At 35.9% G+C, this 22,738-nt stretch overlaps 1 protein-coding gene across 1 annotated transcript; it reads right to left on the bottom strand.

The window, feature by feature from the left end:
- Positions 1 to 1,086: 1,086 nt before the first annotated feature.
- On the bottom strand, positions 1,087 to 7,001 carry LOC149174658 (uncharacterized). The gene is made up of 4 exons (XM_089422652.1): positions 6,847 to 7,001; positions 1,762 to 1,842; positions 1,576 to 1,668; positions 1,087 to 1,403 (listed from the first exon to the last, which is right to left on the bottom strand). The coding sequence occupies exons 1-4, from the start codon at positions 6,973 to 6,975 to the stop codon at positions 1,206 to 1,208; spliced, it is 501 nt and encodes a 166-aa protein (XP_089278778.1). The 5' UTR covers positions 6,976 to 7,001; the 3' UTR covers positions 1,087 to 1,205.
- Between the last annotated feature and the right edge of the window lie 15,737 nt (positions 7,002 to 22,738).

The following is a 22,738-nucleotide window of genomic DNA, read 5'->3' as shown; positions in this document are numbered from 1 at the left end:
TTCAATTTAGAGCCATTTTTTACGTCTACTTTTGTATTTGTTTTTGCACCAAGTTTTGCATCCAATTTTAAGCTATTTTATGCCCCTTTTTGCACCATTTTTTTGTGTCTACTTGTGTCCAATGTTGCACCATTATTTACACTGACTTTTTCATCCAATTTTGCATTTTTTTGGTGTCTAGTTTTACATCGTTTTCACCATCCAAATTTGCATCTTTTTTTGCCTCATTTTGTGTCCACATTTGCATATAATTTTGTGTCTGAGTTCGAGCCTAAATTTGCATGTGATTAGGAATCATTTTTTACATCCAATATGGCATCCTTGGTTTCACATTTTTCCAGCCCCATTTTGCATCTTGTTTTATGTCTTTTCTTACATCTTTTTTTTTTTTTCCTTTTTTGCATCCAAGTTTGCATCCCAAATTTACACCATTATTTGCATCATCATTTGGCATATTAATTTGTAACGTTTTTTGCTTCTTTTTAACGCTCAACTTTGCATCTTATTTTACATCTAGTTGTTGTCTTTTTTTGCATCTAATTTGGTGCCCATTTATGTGTCCTTGTTTTTTCCCAATTTGATATCCTTTTGTATGCCATGTTTTGTTCCCTTCTTTGTGTCAATTATTGCACAATTTTTCACTTCTAATTTAAAACACTTTGTATGTCAATTGTTTGCATTTTGTATTAATTCCTAGTTTAACATCCAATTTTACTTTCAATTTTGCATCCATGGTTACATCCGCATTTGACTTCTTATATAGAGTATATTTTTCTTTACATATATGACCCCCTTTATAGATTCATAGTGAAATATATGATAGTTTCTAATTATCATTAAAGCAGATATCACAATTCAAAATCATTTGTAAAGAAATTTAAGAGAAATTGACAACATCCATCCAAAAAAATAACAATGTGTCATTAACAATTTTCAAAACATGTATAAAATAGCAACATAATACTAATAAAATCAGTATTATTTTTAATCAAAACAGGTAAAATTCAAATATGATTAACAAATCAAAATATTTCATGAATATCGTTATTCTACGATAAATTAACAACATACATAAATCAAACTCATCGTATGATTACAAAATCAAAATGTCTCATTGATATAGGGTAAATTCACAATACCCATCTAAACATAACAATGTCATTCTACACAATAATTTCTTCATAAAAAACAATGCATGTGCATGCCTAACTACCACCACCAAGATCATCCTCATGATCATCTTGACCATCCTCATTACTCTGATCCACATCATCACCAACACTGCAACTATCATCATCATCTCCTCCTTCACCACCATCATCCTCATCCTCATCCTCATCATCTCCTGATATATGTTGAACATAATTTGGATCATCGTCTTGGCAATCATTACCTATAGCATTCTGACAAAAAAAATCAATATTACATGTTAGTATTAATTACATAACACAATGCATGTTTTTGTTATACAATGTTAACCATAAAATGAGGTAAGATATAATATCTAATAGTACTAAAAAATAAAATGAAAATATGGTTTAAAAGTATATTGGAAATCCAACTAAGATTACATACCATAGAGTCCATCCAAACAACAAATTCAACCCATCTCTTTTGCTGCAGCACCTCCTTTTCCAAATGATTTGGAGGTCTTCCATATTTTAGTTCCTATCAATCAGTAAATAGGGAGAAATTAGATAACAATGACTTTCTTCTAGTACAAAATTTATTAAAAAAATATCACATGTTTAATATACTTACTGTTATCAGTGCTTTTAAACCTTTCTGGCCACTACGATGAGTGACTTTTGTCTTGGTTAACCTCGCCTTGGATGCCTTGTCCTTAAACATAAACCAATTCAATTTATTTTCACACAAATACATGTCTAAGATACTTATAAGTATTAATACATTCTAAATAATGTTTAATGAAAAATTCAATACCCGAATGCTCTCATTGCCGGCTTTTCTTTGTGCATCCAACTTCTCATATGATTTTACAAGTTCTTTCTATACTTTAAAAGGTATGTCAATAGGTCTTTGTTTCAGTCTTTGATCTTGAGGCATTTTTTTAATTTTTCTTGTTTGGTTAAAAATTTTGGTTAAAAAAAACCGAACAAGTAATTCACATCAATGGCATGGGGACTCTATGGATATGTGTAAAAAAATGGCTATAAAGAAAACATCCAAAAAACATATGAGCTCTCCCTTTGATGGTCACTTGGGGCATATGGCTGGAAAGGAACAACTCCATTTTCGAAAATCAAGGACAATCCTTTCTCAAAGTCCTTCCTAATATTTGCTCCAAATGTCTTAAAATGAAAAACAAAATTCAAACGTCATCCTTAAACATCTCCCTTAAATATAAGGTTGGACCATAAATTCTTCACTTTTATTGTTATCGGCTCTGGAATGATTTTTCTATATGCAATTATATAATGAATTATGTGTGCACTAATGAAAAAACATTGAGTTTCATTTTTCATAATCACAAACAATGAAAAAAGAATCACACGTAACTAGCATCATTTTGGAAATTTTATATTTATTAAAAATCTTTAACATGTTTTCCTCCCATATCTCATAAAAAGGTGTGAAATTTTTTATATACTCTCCAATAAGCCTAAGGATCACATACCTTTTAAAACTTTCCATTACCATTATATGTTTCTCCTTGAAGATATATAATATGTTTCTTATTTAACATACATATTATGTTTCGCATTTCTTAATATTTGACAAAATACTAAAGTTGAAAAGAATATAAAATCTCACTTTTTAGAATATTTTATGATATAAGAGATTGATTTAAGTGATGTTTTGGGTTAGAAGAGGTTAGCTTTATATAATAAAAGAATATTAACAATTTTAAAGTCTAAATTTTGACAATTCAACATAATTTGGCTTTACATAATAATAAAAAAGAAATTAAGAATTTTTATTTCATATCTCTTATTTATAACATTTTAATGGTTTATTCATATAGTAATAAAAAGTTCATATTTATAGGCAATTTAAAAATGATAATTTTAAGAGTGTTTACATCTAAAAAGTGTGGAAATAGTTTGAGATATGGTAGCACACAGTGTCCCATCATTGTGAGTTTTTAAATGTGTATCTAAACCCCTTTTGAAACTAACAATCTATCTTTTAAGTGTGCAGAAAAATCATCAGATTATTCAGCCCTTGGAAGCCCCAAGTACATAGATTTTGAAGTGGCTTCACCTTGTTGGGCTCCTCGGCTTATCTAATGATTGTTTCGCAATGACTTGGCCAGGCCCTAAATTAATTAAAAATATATATATTTCTTCACTCAATTTTTCTCCTAATTCAAGTGCAAATACAGTTAGATATGCTTATTAGAGCTTGTAATTTTTATTTTGTGAATATTTTAAATAATTTTACTAATCCTGGTAGTTATTTATCATTATACATATAGCCATTTGTTCTCCATTTTCTTGTGAGACGGATAGGGTTTCTTCATGAAATTGTTTTGCAAGTTGATATTCAAGAGATCAATTCCTAGAAGCTTTCAGCCCTTACAAACCCTATACATCTAGGGTTTGGGCCTAAAATTACCATTTTTTTAGTGTTGTCTAGCATTTTGTTAGGGCCGTGATGGGTTTAAGGCCTTACTAGGCCTCACTAAAGTTCGATCTTCAGTTCTGTGGCTCTTTTCCCTCAACGCTCAACTATTCTTGAGGCTGCAAGCCCTCCAAGGGCTAGTTTTCCTTGCAAATATGGTGTTAACCAAGGGTTCATCATCAAATTTATTTGCAAATAAGTTTGTGGTTGCTCTCACTAAATTTAGTGTCAGATCTGACTTCGTATGATGTTGCAGACTCATTGCAAATTTCTTGAAGGACAAAAGTCTGGTTATTAAGCTCATTGGGGTAGCCGCAGTAGTTGTGAGGCGAGAAAACCCTAGCCACAGGCATAAAAAGGCCTCTAGGACCTAGCCACAGGCCTGTAGTGGCTATTGGAACTCTAAACCAGCCCTAAAAGGAAGCCACAGGGCATTGGAGTCTGTTCTGTTCATTTATATTGCCATTACTAATACTTTGTTGCAGGTTTGAAGACAAGTTTTGAAGGCAGGATTTGATTATAACGCCTGTTGAAACATAATAGCCAGATACTGCACGTTGCACATTATGGTTTTTCTTATTGGTTGGTTGAAACATAATAGCCAGATAGGGGTTGGTTATGGTTTTTCTTATTGGTGCAACTAGCCAGATACTGCACGTTGCACATTCTGCAATTTTCCCTTGACCCTTATATGATAAGCTGGTATAACCAACTACACACTTGCAAAAGGAATGTGTAGGCAGAGATATATTCAAGAAACCTTACTACTACAATGTTTGTTTGAATGTATCTTGTTCCTCAATCTCATGGGACTAGTAAGGAAGCTTGCTACATAGCTTTTGCCTTGATTTAGTTAGGGCCAGAAATGAGACTCTGATCGTATGCAACCAACAAGTTACCATTTGGGTTGTTGTATATTTCTTCAGCTGGCATATTGGTCACCTCAATTTGTTGGGGTCAGCCAGATTTCAAGCAGCTGGATATTGCCATATTGCCCCTACTCACAGTAAAAATTTACCTTGAACATTCTATATAGTATTATCTTGACCTAAATAGGACAAGAACGAGCACTCTTGTCATGTGTCACTTGAATCTTGAAAGAAAACTTCCATATAAACTACACCTCCATTACCATATCATTGCCTATTCTCAAGGATGGCATTCACATCAGACAGTTGGATCAAGAAGAGGTATCTTGCCAATAAGTTCCACAAGCCATGAAGATAAGTACAAGGCTGCATGCCCACCATTGGGTAAGTTCCCTGGGTTTCTGCACTTCATCCACACATAAACCCTATATTGAACCCTCAAACAAACCCTGAATTTTCCCATCAAAACTACAAGACTTGGCCTTCAAAGTTCAAATTAGGCCTAAGCTCAACCTTCAAACATCGAAATTTGGCCACCAGAACAAACCTGAAACTCAGCCTCAACAACATTGAAGTTCGGCCTTCAACAGGGCTAAAACTCGGCCTCTAGAACAGCGTTGCAACTCACCTTCTAACTAGGACCAAAAACCTTCACAAAGAGTGCCAAAAACCCTTCCCACAAGAAAACTCTCCAACTATGCTTCACTTGGTTCATGAGGTATGAACCTTAGAATTACTCCTTTGCTTGCTTAGACAAACCTGAATTGGCTTGAGCGAGTAAGTCCTAGGTCCCTACACATAACACCTATATATAGTGTGTTTGACCACCAAAAGCAAGGCCGACTTGCCCACTGGCTAGGCTAACTTGGCAGACTATAATATTGAAAAAAATCATCTCTTTAACCAAAAGAAGTTAGGGGGAGTGCCATATAATGTTGCAAAAATCTTGGAATAAGCTTTCCAACTATATATATATATATCATGTTCCATAATTGGAGTAAAAATGCATTCAAAGATAGGATACCTAAATGGGACATCAAAAATCCAAAAACAATATTTCAAGAAGGTGTGTCATATATCGTTGGAAAGGTCTCAAAATATGTTATTTGACTATATAACTCTCTTTCATTTGGATAGCTTTTGACATCAATAACAACCATTTTCAACATACATAATTCAAAAGAATCTGTTGCTAAAATTTAGCTACTTTTCACATGGCTACCATCCATCGTCTATCAGTTGAAATGTTAGACAAAAGGAAACAAGCCCAATACAACAAAAAGAGAGAATTAATAGCCTGTAATATGTCAAGCCAACAATCCACAAACAAGAAATAAGTGGCAGAAAATTTATAATAACACTTGCCCTTCTGTGCCTTCCAGGGTGGAAGGAGATGCGAATATAAACAAAGGATTCACGCTCTTAGTTTAATAATAATTAACTACTATCGTTATGTAACCATTCTGTAATTACTAATGGGCAAAAATAATAACATCTTACCCCACACTCACTTTTGGGAAAAAGTGGTGGCTGTGGAAAACTGTATGTAAAAGTACCAAAGGCAAAGGAATGTATTGATGCTCAAAGAATCATCGAAATGAGACCAAAAATCTTCAATTAATGCTCTGTTGTCCAATACAGTGTTGCAAAGATTGGTTATCTATCGTCAATATCATGATTCTCTCAGCTCAGGGATATTATCAGCAGAAAAAGTTGTGAATTTTACAAATTTTGAACATATCATGATATTTTGAAAATATCCTGATATATCAACAAAATGTCACCAAAAAATGGAAAATATTAGCTGAGTTAGCAGATTATTGGATTTTTTGGCTCAGTTTGAAGTGGTATCAAAGCTTTTTCGAGGTACAAAGTGGAAGAATTTTTATTTTTTTATATAAAATTTTCAAAGGAAAAAGAGGACAGCAAAAAGCAAATCAAATTCTAAAATTTTAAAATATGAAGAAACCAGTTGTAGATCTGGGTTCCTCTAGAAAAATACCCAGCGTCAAAAAAATTGTGCAAATCAGAGCCTAGGAAATGGAGTTATTGTTGATAGAAAACCAAAGTTTTAGGGTTTTCCTGAAATATTGCCTGTAAGCCAAAATAGAGTCAAAATTTTCCATTGAAAGCTCAGAATAACTGAACCAGAAATAACCCTTGTGAAATTTGCTGCTTAAAACATTGTTTTGAGCACGGCCTCTTTCTTCAGATTTATTTTAGATAATACGGTAGCTTATTTAATGAAATATTTCCAGAAAGTTGAAATATGGCAAATTTTTCCAATCAAGAACTCTAAATAATTTCATTAGGACAAGGCGTAGAGGATTCATGACGGCGACAAGAAAATAATGGCGCTTTGCAATTTTAGCACTCTCTTGCAGAAAAATACCTTTTCTGAAATCGTTTTGACCACGAAGAAACGCAGATGAACTGTTGGAAGTCGTGCAGAGAGAGATCTGGTGGCTCGTGGATCGATTCTGGGGCAATGTTTATGCGATTGCAAACCATGATTGTTCATATGCGAGCTACTGAGCTCGTTGAGAGGGATACGCGCAATGGCGCCAAACTACCAAGAGGATTTGAATTTAAAAGCGGGATAGAATATCTACCGTCTGATTATGTCATCGACGGTCATATATTTGTGTTTCAGTAAAACGGATTTTCAAAGAATTTGAAATATTATACATTTTATAGAATTTGAAATATTATACATTCTATTATTTAAGCTGAATAATAGTTTTACTTTGGAAAAATAATTGGGCACATCAAATAAAATATTGATGCGACGGACATCGAACTCCGAAACAATAATGCACCCTTCTCTTACTCCAAAACATTAATGCACCCTTCTCTAGCTGATGTGTCAATGTTTTCTTTGAAGTGGAACTTAAAGAATTAAGTAATTATTCATTATTAAATTGGGATTTTATATAAATTAATTGATTATTTATTAATGTTAATTTCATTTTATAATTTTATAGTAATTTTTAATAGATTTTTGTTAAAGATAATTATTTGAGCTATTATTGTATCAAGATTTTTGTTGTGTCTTTTATTATTATATTTTAATCCACTTTAAACATGCTCAAAATATGTTTTCATCTTCATTTGTGGAGATTATCTACTTGCAAATTCAAAAAGTTTTGATGTAGTTTTTGCCTTGAAAAATGATTATTGTGATTGTAATGGTGAGAAATTATTCTATAAACAGTGTTAAGTGTTATTTAGAATAAATGAGAAATTCTTTTTGAATATATAAGACTAATCTTTGAGAGAATAGATATATATTCCCTAATTATCACATAAACAAGGGGTTAATCTTGCATTTAGTGCTTTATCTCTGTAGAGTTTCGCTAAACAAAGGGAATACCTCCTCCTGCGTGACTTCGATTCTCCCTCCCTCTTACAGGATTGCAAAGCATTAAGAATTGAATCTTCTTTATTTTAAAGATGTAGTCTTGTCGAATATACCAAAAACATAGTAGGATTCTTTCATTATTGACAAATTCAAGCACATGTGCAAGGGAAGTATTCATCTATGGATGGTTAACAAGTTCATTAATAACTACAAGCAAACGCTTCAAACTATGTATTTAATGATCTCTAGTCATCATCTAAAGAGTTCAAGAATCAAATCAATTCCAACCTAAGTTCTAAGTATATGGTAAACCTCTACTCTAGAGGTTCTATTATTGTAAAATTTCACAACTATGGAAGTTGTGGCAAGGTCTCAAAGGAGGGACTTTCTTTTTGGGGCAAAACTAACCTTTTTTCAAAAGATAGTTTCTATAATTGAATCCATCTTCAATATCCATTTCTTCAACCCCACTCTGCCGGATTTGAATATTGAATCCCCCCTACTTATTTTGGGATGAGATGATCTTTCAAAAGCCAAAATAAATATATTGGGGACTTACAACAATATACAAACTAAGCAAGGAAGGGTATACACACACGTGTTAGAATTTGAATTGAAGTTGACTTGAGCAAAGGTATAACAATGCATATTTAATTAAATATTGGTGATTTTAACAACCACGTCCATTAGATTAAAATAATGATACTTTATGTGTATCTATATGCAAAGACAAAATACTTGAAAGGCACCTTCCCAACAACAAAGGTCATTATAAGAAAAATGGAAAAATAACAAGTTGATGGGTGGTATGATTGAATGAAGAATCAAAGGGCAAGAAAGAAGAGACATCCAAGTTTAGTCCTAATAAAAGATTTTATGGCCCCTTCCAAGGAGTGCGTTATTAAGAGGGACACAAACATGATCATGGAGTCTGTGCTAAAGTCTTATGGAAGAAATAGGAAGCATGTGAATGAGATATTATGGATTTCAAAAGAGAAATCATGTTATTCAATCCAATAGAAGCAAGGGGATTGGTGCTACTTGAGACTCCATAAGCTCTAAATCAATTGGTGAAAGCAAGAAGTCTAAAAGATAAATGCAAAGAAAGGAATATCCATCTATGTACAAATCTACAATAAATAAATTCAAAATTATACAGTGTTTCCATATAGACAATGTTAGGTCCCTATAACACTAGTGATTCCCCCATTACTAGTGTCATTGTGGCCCTTACTGTTATTGTTGTGCCCTTATTGTCCCCATATTTTTATTATTGTGCCCCATAGAAGCCCACTATTGTTATTTTTGTGCCCTTATATTATTATTGTTATGTTGACTTTGATTATATTGTGACCCCTTAGACTCCTATATATAGAAATGAGGCTTTGTCATTTGTATCATCCAATAATTGTTCTTTTGTGTAATGTAAAGGAGGTTACCCCCTCGAAGAGGCTGATTTCTAAGTTGTTGATCTATCTTTTCTATCTTTTTGTGAGTTGGTTTCATAACAGACAACCTAGGTTCGAACCCTAAAAAGTGTAGGGTCTTTGTGAGTGTTTGTGAGGGAATGTGTTTGACATCACATAATTGGATTCCCTTCATCATCAAAGAGACATGTGTCCCAAAAGTCAATTTGGTTTAAGTGGATGTTAATATGATACATTGTATATTTTCTGAGGGTAGTAGCACAATTGGAAAAAAGCATGTTGGCAAGCCCTTGTGTATCCAAGTGATCGAAAGTTCAATCCCCCAGACATATCTCACCAATTGAACTTAAAAAAAATATGATACATTGTATATTGCAAAGCCATTAAGTTAAGTAATGACCTTGGCTAACCCAAATATTTAATTAGAATTTAAGCTCAAACACAACATTAGAAATGAAACCTTCACTCTAGATCTAAGGATATAGGGGTCAACATTGGATATTGGATACAAGACAAGGTGATCAAATGTATCTCTTGGACTAGCATTTTTTACAAAGGAATACAAATTTTAATGCTTATATTAACATGTATGTATAATATAATAATGAAATAGTCACTCTTTAGTTCATGGATAAAAGTGTTGGTGTGGAAGGAAATCTCGAGGGATGTGTCACTATAGTCATAAAAATTGCATTTATTGTGGCACATGGAAAACTTATTAATTGGGTGTAGCTTTAAAAATGGATAGGAGTGTTATCCTCCCCACCTAACTGCAATTCCTACAAATGACATATTTAGTGATTAATGAGTATATTGTTGTAATAATTTTGAACCATGTGTTAAGAAATCCCTATGCAATCCAATTTAACTTAGGTACCATCCTCAAAATGAGGAGAAGTCATTTGTGGGTTTCCTTAGAATGTGTATTTCAAGGAAGAATGTGTACTTTGTCGATATGTTGAAAGGTTTTATGGTCTTTGTGTTTTAGTGTACCATGTCATGTTTGGCATTGAGCGTTGGGTGTGTTGGAAGCCAACTCTTGGTAAACTCAAATACACTTGTCCTAAGGAGGGAGTTGGGGTTTTAAGGTTCTCTGGTTGTAAAAGCTTTCAAAGTCAATGTTTTTCATCTTCTTCTTGCATATTGCAGCCTCAAGGCCATTCGATGAGTTGGTGGTAATGCTTAAGGTTTTCATCCTATTCTTGCATTGTGCTTAAGGTTGATTGGTACCTTGTTCCATGAATTATGATCAACTTTGGGTCCTCTTTCAGTAGACACCTCCTAGCCACAGTATTAAAGGCAACATATTGGTTTCCTTTACTAATTTTAGCTTGTAATAAATTTAGATGTAATGGTTGTCACACGCGTTCATATACAACTACCTCATAACAAAGCTAACACAAGCACTTCTACCCATGCCTACATCACATCACAGAGGAGGAATCAATCAATATTATTCAATATCCCGCATTCGAGTATCCCTCCTTTGAGGATTCAATCCAACATTTATGGAGATCAGGTCATCCATTTACAATAACTAGCTTTGCCATATAGCATGTTCATATTCCTATTGTCATGGCTGAAAGTACCACCGACATATATCTTATGCAATACGAATAAATAATTAGAACGCCTCAATGGATGCAATTCATCCTATAATGCATAATGCATATATTAGATAACCCGAACCATAGGCTCTACCGTTTCAAAACAAAATCATTTATCATACATAATCAATAATCCGTCTGCCACAGTTGCATGACACGTTAACATGTGTATCTTAGGGATTATGCACAATTAATCAGAAGCGCAGCATTGGATGCATAGCACAAATAACTTGTACCATAGTTTATACAGTCGAGCCTTAACCACAGTTAACAAATTTGCATAGCGGCTCAAGCACGACTATTCACTATCTTAACAAAAGACAGGTTAACACCAATTCTACATAAGATCCACATACTGTGACTGTAATTAGAATTTCATTTATGTGCATCCATAAAATCATCTCATTAACGCCACATGCAGTGCATTTAAAACTCAAGCAAATTCTCTCATATGCTAAGGAATTTATAACATAGAGGGTAAGAAACCAACATACAAAACAATCCATGCAAGTGAGTCAAACTAGATCAAAAGAGAGAACGACACTTGGAAAACAGAGCACCGCTACCCAACCTAGAAATGACTCTTCAGTTCACCACCGAGTCGAGGTTCTTGCCTTGGATCAATCGCCTCCAATTGATCTATGCAATGGGTATTTAATACCTTCTTTCATGATATGGTTTCCATTAGCGGTGTCTCGCTTTTATGGATCTTTTTATCCATTTGCGTAGGCTTATCTCATAAAAGCTCACCTTTCTCTCCCATGAGGATTTTCCTCATAGAAGATTGCCTTTCTCTCCCGCACAACTTTTATGTTTTTCTCAATGGATATTTATCTCCAATCCATCCAACTTATCTAGAATTAAATCGAGAAGCTTTACCATGAAAGAATTATCCTTTCCCATTCACCAATGTGATTTGGCAAGAATCTCATCTCTTGGTGTCTCGCTTTTCCAAGTGATTAATTTATTAATAATGTATTTACTTTTTATATTACACATCATACCTAGCTTTTCTCAGCTTAGGTTTGCAAAGTTTGACACACAAGGGAGGGGTGTTACATTTTGGATCCCTCTCTTTCATTAAGATCCCTCCAACTGCAGCTAGAGTTCTTAGATGACTGTAAGGAGGAAGCCCCTATTGGAAAGGGACAGACAATTTGAAGGTGTCTATCTTGTTGGTAATTCCTGTATCGAAAAGTTGTATTTTCATAGTCCAGGGGTTGGGAATACACAATTCCCATCCACTTGAGCTCAATTTTATCTCGCAAAACTTCATTGGGATCTACCTAAACACATATGCAAACATAGGTGAAAATGCCTTTCAAAAGTCTTTCCCTGTCTACTTTGACGAATCTTCCAATAAAATTGCCCACTTTTTCTAAGAGATCTAGATGGGTAAAGTGAATGGGAAAACTAGGAATCTTACCCATACTAGAGTAGTCATCGGCAACATAGTGAGAGGATTGAAGTTGGGAAACCATGGCTTCACTAGAAGACCAACTCATCCCCAAAACCATGGACCTTGGTCAAGGATTTTTTTCTTATCCTCAAGACATTTGAAGATCACCACAAAAAAACATGGGTCTACATCCACCCAAACCGGCGTTCATCCAATCCTATCATAATCGAACAGAAAAACGCTACTTTTTCAATAGAAAATGGGGAATAAAAGTATCACCCAAGGATAATGACCATCGCATCAAGCGCTCAATCATAAGGGAGGAGCAATAATTTGACAATCACACATCCTTGATTTCTGTTGATTTAACTCTGAACACTCACGTAATATTCTCTTGCTTGGCGAATTAAACACCACTGCATGGAATGGACGAGGATTGAGCCGAACCCTGGATGAAGCCCACTTCATTCTCATCTAAACACAAAACTATATATACGTCAAAGCTATTACAATAGATTCTGACTGTCAACACCTCGAGGTTCTGTTTATATGTGGCTACCTTTTATGGTTACTATTGAATGTGTGATTGGCAATAGTAATGGCAACTTAGGGCTGCCAAATTTCCTTCGATTCCCTCACTACATCCTAACGCAAATAGTTGTTCAATGCCTTGGTTGTCTTTCAAAAATGGTAGGCAGCGTCTTCTTTGATATTTCTCGATGGTTTTAATTCCACTACAATCACAACTTTCATTTACATAAACTTCGTGTTTTCGCACGAGTGACGATTGTTCCAAGGTGAAATGTCACTTGGATGGTTTCAATGTTGTTGACCCATCATAACTAACTAACGGATATGCCCATTACAATTTTATACCACCCCATTATCAATATCAATTATGCATGGGAACCAATTAAAGCAACTTTTCACATTAATTTTATATGAGCATGAGAACATGTGTTAACAAGCAGCCCATAAAGCCTCATTTTGAATGCCATAGTCACTTAGAAGGAATTCCTCTTGTAGTAGCATCCTCCCTACTAAACTTTGCTAGTGCTAACATTAGAACCACCATTACAACAAGATATCTTTCTAGTGTTGACAACACCATTATAGTAAGATACCTCAAGAGAGACAGAAAATTTAAAAAGTATGATAGTAATACGTATCCAGAAGATGGTATTGAAACTAGTAATTGTTCATGAATCCATAAGATTGTAAGGTCATTCTCATTATCATAATCATTGTCATCATCATCACCATCATCCTTGTCATTGTTATTGCCATCATTACATTATCATCATAATCACCATTCATGCCATCATCATCATCATTATGGACATTGTTTGCAATTGTTCATAATTGTAGATGTTGTAAGAAATATCATCAACCCAAAAAATGTGATCAGTGCTAGAAAAGGGTTGTTTAGGACACATTGATATACATAAGAGAAATAACAACTCTATTTTTGACAGATGATCGATGATGATCATCATCACCACCATTATCATCGTCATTGTCATTTTTATCATCCCCATCATCATCATTAATGTAATTTCTATCGACATTGTTGTAATCATGCATCATCATCATTCATGCCATTATTGTTTTTGATGATGACCTAGATGAAAATGATGATCATGACACCAAAGATAATGCTTATGATTATGACAATGACAACATCTAAAATTGGGAAGATTCGCCAACGTCATTAGCATCGTCATCATCATAATCATTGCCATCATCATTATTGTCATTGTAACCACTATCGTCTTTATCATCATAATCACAATTCATGTCATCGCCATCATCTTCATTTTCATCATTGTCAATATTATTGACATTGTCATCAATTGTTCATAATTGTCAATGCCATAAGGAATATCATCAATGCAGAAAATATGATGAGTGTTGGAAAAGGGATGCAAAAGCGAACATAGAAATGGGGGCAACAATAGAAGTAAAATTGGATGAAAAGTGGATACAGCATAACAACATGAAAAACCTGACACAAAAGTGGATGCAAAAGTAGATGCAGTTTTCAATGCAAACTTGGATGCAAACATGAAGGCAAAAGTGGAAGCAAACATGGGTCCAATGGTAGGTGTAAAACTTGGCACAAATTGTGGTGAAACAAATGTGGATGCAACAACGGAAACAAAAGTATATGCAAAAATGGATGAAACAAAAGTGGATGCAATAGGGGATGCAAATGTGGAAGCAAATGTGGTTGCAATGGTAGGCGCAAGATATGGTGCAACAAAAGTGGATGTAACAATAGACAAAAAATATGCAAAATAAGATGCAAAAATGGATGTAAAAGTGGAAGCAAACATTGATGCAACAGGCAAAACAAAATTGGATGCAAAAAATGGATATAATGTAAGTAGATGCAAAAGTAGATACAAAACGAGATGCAAAACCCAATGCATAAACCTGACATAAAAGTGGATGCAAAAATAGATGCAATATTTGATGCAAAAGAGGATGTGAACATGGATGCAAAATTGGAAGCAAACGTGGATACAACAGTGAGTGCAAAACATGGTGCAAATTGTGGCATAACAAAAGTGGATGTAATGATAGATGCAAAAAAAGAATCAAAGTATGATGCAAATGAAGATGTAAAAAGGGATGCAAAAAGTGAAATTTAAAATGGGTGCAACAGTGGATGCAAAATTGTGTGCAATAGAAGTTGATGCAAAATTAGATGCAAAACGAGACACAAAACCCGATGCAAATCCCGGTCCAAAATTGGATACAAAAAGGGATGCAAAAATAGATGTAGTAGTTGATGAAAACCTAGAGGCAAATGAGGATGCAAACGTGGATGCAAAATTATAATCAAAAGTGGGTTTAAAAGGAGGTGCCAAACTAGGCGCTAATTGTGGCACAAAAATATTAGATGCAATAGTGGGTACAATAATAGATGCAAAAGAGGATGTAAATATGGATGCCAAACAAGAGGGAAAAGTGGATGCAACAAAAGTAGATGCAAAATTTTATGCAAAACTAGACATAAAACACGATGTAAAACTTGGCGCAAAAGGGATGCACAAATGGATGAAAAAATGGATGCAAAAAATGATTTAAAAAAGGATGCAAAAGTCGATGCAAAAGTTGATGCAAGTGTAGGTGCAAAAAGTGGAAGCAAATGAGGATGCAAAAGTATGTCAAACAAAATTAGGTGCCAAACTTGATGCAAAACCTGGAACAAAACCTGGTGTAAAGGATGACACAAAACTTGGCATAAAATTTGGTGCAAAACGTGGTGCAAAACCTATTGCAATACCTGGTGCTAAACTTGGTGTAAGATTTGGTGCAAAACTTGATGCAAATTTTGTGTCAAGTTTTGCACCATATTTGATAAATGGATGCAAATAGCACCAAAAATGGGCTCTAGATGCAAAAAAAGAAGTAAAAAGGGACGCTAATCGCTGGTTTTGTTGTAGTGAGTCTTCCTTGTCGATCTGGGCGAGGTGAATAGGACACGATCCATGTCATCATGATTTCCAAGTTGCCCATGTAGTTATTTTCTCCTTATGACACCTGGAACCTATTAAAACATGAAGTAGCTGCAAACAGCCAATTAGTTGTAGAATAGGTTGTGTTTCGTAGCTAAAAGACAAAAACTTATTCAAACAGAAAAACATAAAAGAATAACATGTAAACCACTAAAATGTTCTCCTTAAGGCAATTTATACTGGTTATTGATGATAGGGATGCATTTTATTTACAGAAAAACAAAGAAAAGGAATGAGAAGAGTAGCTAAGGAAAGGCAGTTTTGAGGCTCAACATACCCCCACTGCAAAACCATTTCATGAACCCATGCAATCAAAATTGTGAACTTCCTCCTCCTATTACATTTGTTTTGATACTTTAGCCAACACATCCAACTTCCTCTTCTTGCTTTTCTTTGCACCGACTGCCATCCTTGGCTTCCTCATGAGAAATTTGTACTTGAGGTTAATAAGTGCCCTGTTTAGCTTCTTATTTTTCTTTTTCAGCTTCCTGTTCTTCTTGTGCCATAATCCCAAGTGTAGCATGGTGTTGTCATGAATAACTCTATCCAGCTTATTCTGTTCCCTCAAGGTTTTGTTTTCTTTTTGGATGTGTCTATTCAGAACTTCTAGCTCATAGATCTCCTGTTTGAGGGAGCTAGTTAGAGTCTCTTGTGAGGTAACAAGATGCTCTGGATTAGCTGAATTCCCTAGGTCTACTGAGGTACTCCTTTTCTGTAATGACTCTATATAGTCATAGATTTTCTGTTGTACTAGATCAATGCCAGGAGAAGCTCTACTTGGGTTGCCTTCAAAATTTTGTGGAGGAGAGTTTTGTGGACTTTGTTCATATGGAATATTGTCAGGGGACTGAGCTAGAGTTTCTTCCTCTAAATTTATAAACTAGGCCTCTTTTGATTTCACCTTCTTCACTTTTCCTTGGAGTCTAGAAATCCTCCTCAAGTTTTGGAAGCCTATGGTTTCTTCTTTTGTATCCTTTTTCCTCTTTCCTTTCTCCTTATCTTTCTTGATCTGTTCTTTGATCTTGGTTAGTCTTTCAGAAAGCAGTTGTTCATCTTCTTGAGGTGATGAAGGTTCAGGGATATCCTTATTGATTTCTTCAACCCTCTCTTTCATTTTTCTCTTCAGCTTAGTCTGCTTCCTAACCTCTGATTTAGGAGCTATTTCTGCATCCTCTTTTTGTGAGGAGCTTCCAATGCTGACATTTCTCCTTCTACTTCTTTTAACATGACTTCCCTCAAATAAATCTGGAGCATCTTGGAAGAAATTCCTTACCAAAAAGTCCTCCCATGTATCCCCTACACTTCTCAAATGAAATTCAACTAAAATCTTCACTAATCCATGGTGATATAGAGTGGTTTCTATTGATTCAACTTTCTTTTGAACATTAGTTGCCATTCTTCTCAAACTATTCAAAAGGAAAAAGGGAAGATTGAGGGTTCCATTCTCTAGAAAATTCATTAACAATGGTATGTGTTAAACATATATAGACCCAAACTTCCCTTCACAGGTAATGAATTTTTGTAGTATTAACAACATGCGACTCCATTTGTTTTTGAGTGCATAAATTGGAATCCCTTTTCTAAAAACTGAAATTTCCATACTTGAGTTTTTAAGAATTACCTTCCAGGATTTATCATGAAACTCTTTGTTCTTAAACCACCTTTCTTCTAGCCTTGGGAGTTCTGTTGCTTTTGCTATGAAGGACTCAGTAACTGCAAATTTGATGTCACCTATTTCCACTTCCATTCCATCAAATGACCTGGCAAAAGATTTAGTGATTTCCTTATGGTAACCATTGAATTTTTCAATAAAACACAACCAACCAGCCTTCTGTAACATTCCCTTCAGCTGCGGATATCCCTCCATGTATTTTACCCCTACGGGTTCAGTTCTAACAATAAGCCCCATAACCTCTGTTCTCGGCTACCCTTTAAAACTACTCTCACTGTCTGAGAAATGGAATGACTACGTATATGGTAATAAGAAGACTGTGTATACAAAAGCAGAATGATTATGGATATGGAAACAGGATGACAAGGTATATGGGAACAGAATGACTGTGAATATGAAACAAAGCCACTGTATATATGGAATATATGGAAACAAAGTAACTGTATACGCAAAATGTGTGGAAATGGAGTGGCTGTATGCACAAAGAATATAGAAACAGAATGATTGTATGCACAAAGAATATAGAAACCGAATGACGGTATGCACAAGGTGGCTGTGTAAATATGAGAGAAAAACTTAAGAGTTGGCATGTAATAAATAAACAGTCAGGGTTTGAAGAGTCGTATAGAGGTAGGTCATGTCGTTAATTTGACCGTTAATAGGTGTAGTTGTAGAAGTCTGGTTAAGTACAAGTTATGGAGTTTAAAACAAAGATCAGTTATGAAGGAATCATTGGACTGTTTGTTATTGAAGATGGAATATATGGCGGAGACATCGTGGCGGTCAAATCACATGATGATTAATCACGGATACATGTGATCATACATGTTTTTTTTTGCTGAAGCAAGAGAAAAACCTTCAATTTTATTAAATCAAAAAATGGTTACACAGAGTACATGAGCTGACCAAAACCAAGGGCTACGGTCAAACAAAACCAACTACAAGAAAACACGACCAGCGGGGACCACAACCCACGGGGACCGCCTTAAGAGTAGTTAACCAATCTTCTCAAAACTCCGCCAAAGGGTTAGTCCAATCTCCTGACCCCACCAACCTGCCGACTCTTTCCCAGCCGTTGATACGGGCTCCTGGATCCAACGGCCAGGAGTCATATCACTCCTCCTCACCCCACTGAACTTTAAGCCACAATGAAGGATTGTAAGCAAAACCAGCCCCCGCCATGTGTTGAATGTTCAATGGAATCGCTGCCATAAAAATAAAACCGCTTACCATTAAAGCAATGTGTGATCAACTGAAAACCGCCGAGGCATTGCCCTCCCCTCAAATCCGGCAAGGAAAAATGATCTGGTATCTGAAGGAACAAATCTCCCTCTACTTCCACCCTAACCAAGGACCCATAACCTGAGAATGATCTGAAGAGGCAAAAAGCATTGACTCGAAACCTTCCGAGAACCAATGGCATCCAAAGGGAAAATCAAGAGGCCGAGGAATCATTGACTGGGGATCATTCTCTCCTACAAGAAACTCTCCAACTACGTCGGACCACCTCCATGTCCTCTGCCACTTAGTTATTGCAGAGAACCTTTAAACAATTCTGGGGCAAATCCTACCACTTCTTCACCATCCTGCAATCTTCATTGTTCACCCCTTGGTTGGCCAAAATGTCCGCAAGCTTGTTAGGATTTACATGATTGAAGCTGACAGAACCAAATCCTTGAAGGTGAGCTTGAATCCTTTGATAAACCTAGATTAGTCTCCAATGATTTGAGACTTTCTCCGGTTTGGATCCACAACTAATTCTTTTTACAGAGTTGATGGTGATTTCGGAGTCTGCCTCTATAATGACATTTGAACTACGATTTTGAATCAGAATCTCTAGGCACTGCTCCAGAGCCATTAATTCCACCATGTTATTGGTTGCTTTACCTAAATGGCTGTGGAAGATTAAGATGATTCTTCCCTCTTCATTCCTTAAAACTCCTCCAAACCAAGATATTCCGGGATTACTTTTTGAGGCTCCATCAATATTAAATTTTAGGTAATTTTTCGAAGGAGGATGTCAGCTATATTTCTCTGTATTCTTTGTCATTTTCTTTTTCCAAGCCCTTGTGGAATGATCTCTTGCAATCCCAACAGTTTGAGTGCTCTCATCTCCATTTTTGAGGGAGGATTCTCTGGGATATTGCGCTTTGTGGTACTGACTGTTTCCCTGATCTGCTTTAGAATCAAATCAAATAGCTTCTGAGGGTTGGACTTTTCTCTCTTGAAGATTCTCTTATTTCTTTCTTTCCAAACATTCCAAATAATGAATCCTGGTGTGAAATCCCAGGCCCAATTAAGCGCCTCATTCTCCGAAAAGCTCCTTCTCCAATTATTAAGGGTATTTGTGATGCTTCCCCTGTCCCTATCTGATTGTTGGAAAATGTTAGAAAAATAATTCCACAGCCATGTGGTATAAGAGCAGCCGTTGAGGATGTGCTCCATAGTCTCCTCTTGCTCTTCACATAGCTGACATTTAGAAGGCCCCAAGACGCCTCTTTTTCTAATATTTTCCCAAGTCAAAATTTTCTTATGGTGAACCAACCACATAAAAAGCTTGATCTTCATCCATCCTTGTTGAGACTAGAGTTGCCTCCATGATTTTTCTGGAACACTGGACTCCAGCCCAAGGAGAATATATTTTTCCTCTTTGAGATTAAAGGTACCTTTGTTGTTGTTACCCCATCTCAATTGATCCTACCCCTCTGTGACCATGATCATCCTCTGTTTTAATATGTTTCTCAGTGCCTTTGCTTTTGTTGTTATAAGGCTGTTATTTCTACAATCAATGTTAGTCCAGCTTCTCCACTTGTCCTAACCCTAAGGGATGTTCCAGAAATCTTTGACTTTGTTTAACCCTTGGGAATTTGTTTCCTGTTTGAGCCACATAAAGTCCTCCTTTAACAGCACCAGTGATTTTTGCCATTTGTTCTCCGAGAAGAGTGCTTTCTCACCATCTCTGATTTCCCAGAAACTGTGTTGTTGCACTATGTTTCTATTCTCCCAAGCCCTGTTCCAGATGTGAGAGCCCCTTATATCTCTCGACATTCTAATGAGATCATTTGTGTGCCAAGAGCTGGCATATTTTTCTTTCTAGATCCTTGCCCAATGGGCTCTTGGCTCTTGCACCCATCGCCACCAAAGCTTGGCTCCTAGAACTTTACTAAGAATCTCCTGATCATCTAAGCCTAGACCCCCATGGATTTTAGGTTTGCAGATTTTATCCCAGGAAACCAGGGCCCATTTCTTCTTGGTTTCCTCCTTACCCCACAAAAAATCTCTTTGAATATTTCTAATTTGTTCTAAGACTCCTTTGGGAGCTGGAAGGGATGATAGCATGAATACTAGGATGGATTGCAGAACTGCCTTTGTCAGAACAAGTCTACCAGCCAAGTTTAAGGCTCTGAACGTCCATTTTTTAACTTTATCCTGTAACTTATTTAGCAGAGGTTCCCAAATAATTTTAAGCATTGGTCTGTCTGTGAGAGGTACTCCCAGATATTTTGAGGGGAGGGAGTCCCTTTGGAAGCCAAGGATCCTAGAGATATTTCTTTGAATAGCAATGTTAGTATTAAATAAGAAAATTTTTGATTTTGTGAGATTAACTTCCATACCTGTAGCCCTTGCAAACGCATTGAGGATTTGCTTGTAGGCAACAACTTCTTTGACTGTGGGAATACCTTGCAACATGGTGTCATCTACAAATTGTTGGTGAGTAAGTGTCTGTACATTCTTCGTTACTTGAAGACCCTTAATTTTACCCATGTTTTTATCCCTACCAAGTCCTTCCATCATGAGGATGAAGAGAAAGGGAGAGAGTGGGTCTCCCTGTCTCAAGCCTCTAGAAGGAATGAAGATATCTGAGGGAGAGCCGTTAACCAAGATTGAAAAGCTGGAAGTTGTTACCAGAGCCATCACCCATCTTACCTAGTTGTGATCAAACCAAAAGGCTGTGAGTATATTTTTGATATACCCCCAATTGACCTTATCATAAGCTTTAGCAATATCTAGTTGCATGATCATCCCAGCCTGCTTTCTACTTTTGAGGAAGTGGACCACCTCATGGGCTTGAATAATGTTGTCCAAAATTTGCCTGCCCTCCACATAACCAGATTGCTCCTCAGACACTAGTTTAGGGAGGAGGGGTTTGAATCTGTTAACCACAACTTTGGATATTATCTTGTAAACTACATTGCATAAAGCTATAGTTATATACTTATCTACTGTTTGAGCCAAGTCCTGTTTGGGAATCAGGGAGATGAAGGAGGTATTGAGGGCTTTCAGGATAGTTTTACTACCCCTGGTATCCTCAACAACATTTCAAATATCCAGTTTTACTATATCCCAACAAGCTTTGAAGAAATTTGCATTAAAACCATCTGGACCTGGTGCTTTGCCATTCTGCATATCTTTGAGTACTTCGCTAACCTCCTCTTCAGTGACTATTCTGTTTAGGTTGATATTTTCCTCTCTAGACACCAACTTAGGGATATATCTTGTGATTTCCTTTATAGAACCCTCCCTGTCTGGACTGTTTTGTCTGGACTGTTTTATCATGAAATGTCTCGAAAATGTTGAACAAGCACCTTTTCAATTTCCTTATGTGTGTTTTGAGTCTCTCCCTTTTTATCCTTTATTGTCGAGATTCTGCTGAATGCCCTATTGGCCATGGTGGATATATGAAAGAAGCTCGTATTGCGCTCTCCTTCTTTGAGCCATTGTACTCTGGATTTTGTCTCCATAATATTTCCTCTTATTTACATAGGTTTTCCCATTCATGGTGCAGTTTGTCAAACTGTTCATTTTTGTCATAGTTAAAGCATTCTTGGATCAACTCCTGGTTGAGTTCTTGAATTTTTCTTTCCACATATTTTTTATTCACAAAAATGTTTCCAAAATCCTTCTTATTCCAATCTTTGAGTCTACTCTTGATATGCTTTAGTCTTTTATGAAGGAGAAACATTTTAGAACCTTGGATCTGTAAGTCCTCATTCCACCATTCTTTGATATTACTCAAGAAATCCGGGTGGGAGATCCAAATGTTTTCGAATCTGAAGGGTCTGTTCCTTGGAGAATCCAAACCCTTAATTTCCAATTGAATCGGCCAGTGATCTGAGCCACCAAAGGGAAGAATTTTTGCTGTAATTTCATTATTTATAAGCATAAGCTCTTCTGATACCAAGAACCTATCTAACTTGGAGGCTACCTGGGCTTCCCCTCCTCTCTTGTTGTTCCAAGTAAAAAGGCCATTTTCTGAGTCTGAGTCAACCAGTTTCAAGTTCTTTGTGAACGCT

The sequence above is a fragment of the Pinus tabuliformis genome, chromosome 4_1 (assembly GCF_031772625.1).
Source record: "Pinus tabuliformis cultivar Carrire ecotype Pingquan chromosome 4_1, CPIR1, whole genome shotgun sequence".
Taxonomy (NCBI): Eukaryota; Viridiplantae; Streptophyta; class Pinopsida; order Pinales; family Pinaceae; genus Pinus; species Pinus tabuliformis.
This window is presented reverse-complemented; position numbering and strand designations above follow the sequence as displayed.

What these genes read in the sequence shown, in the direction of transcription:
- LOC149174658 (XM_089422652.1), bottom strand. Translation starts at nt 6,975, where the DNA reads ATGAACAATCATGGTTTGCAATCGCATAAACATTGCCCCAGAATCGAT. An exon ending in GTTTAAAAGCACTGATAACA is followed by an intron (nt 1,669 to 1,761) that starts GTAAGTATATTA and finishes ACTGATTGATAG; the next exon opens with GAACTAAAATATGGAAGACC. An exon ending in TTGTTTGGATGGACTCTATG is followed by an intron (nt 1,404 to 1,575) that starts GTATGTAATCTT and finishes TTTTTTTGTCAG; the next exon opens with AATGCTATAGGTAATGATTG.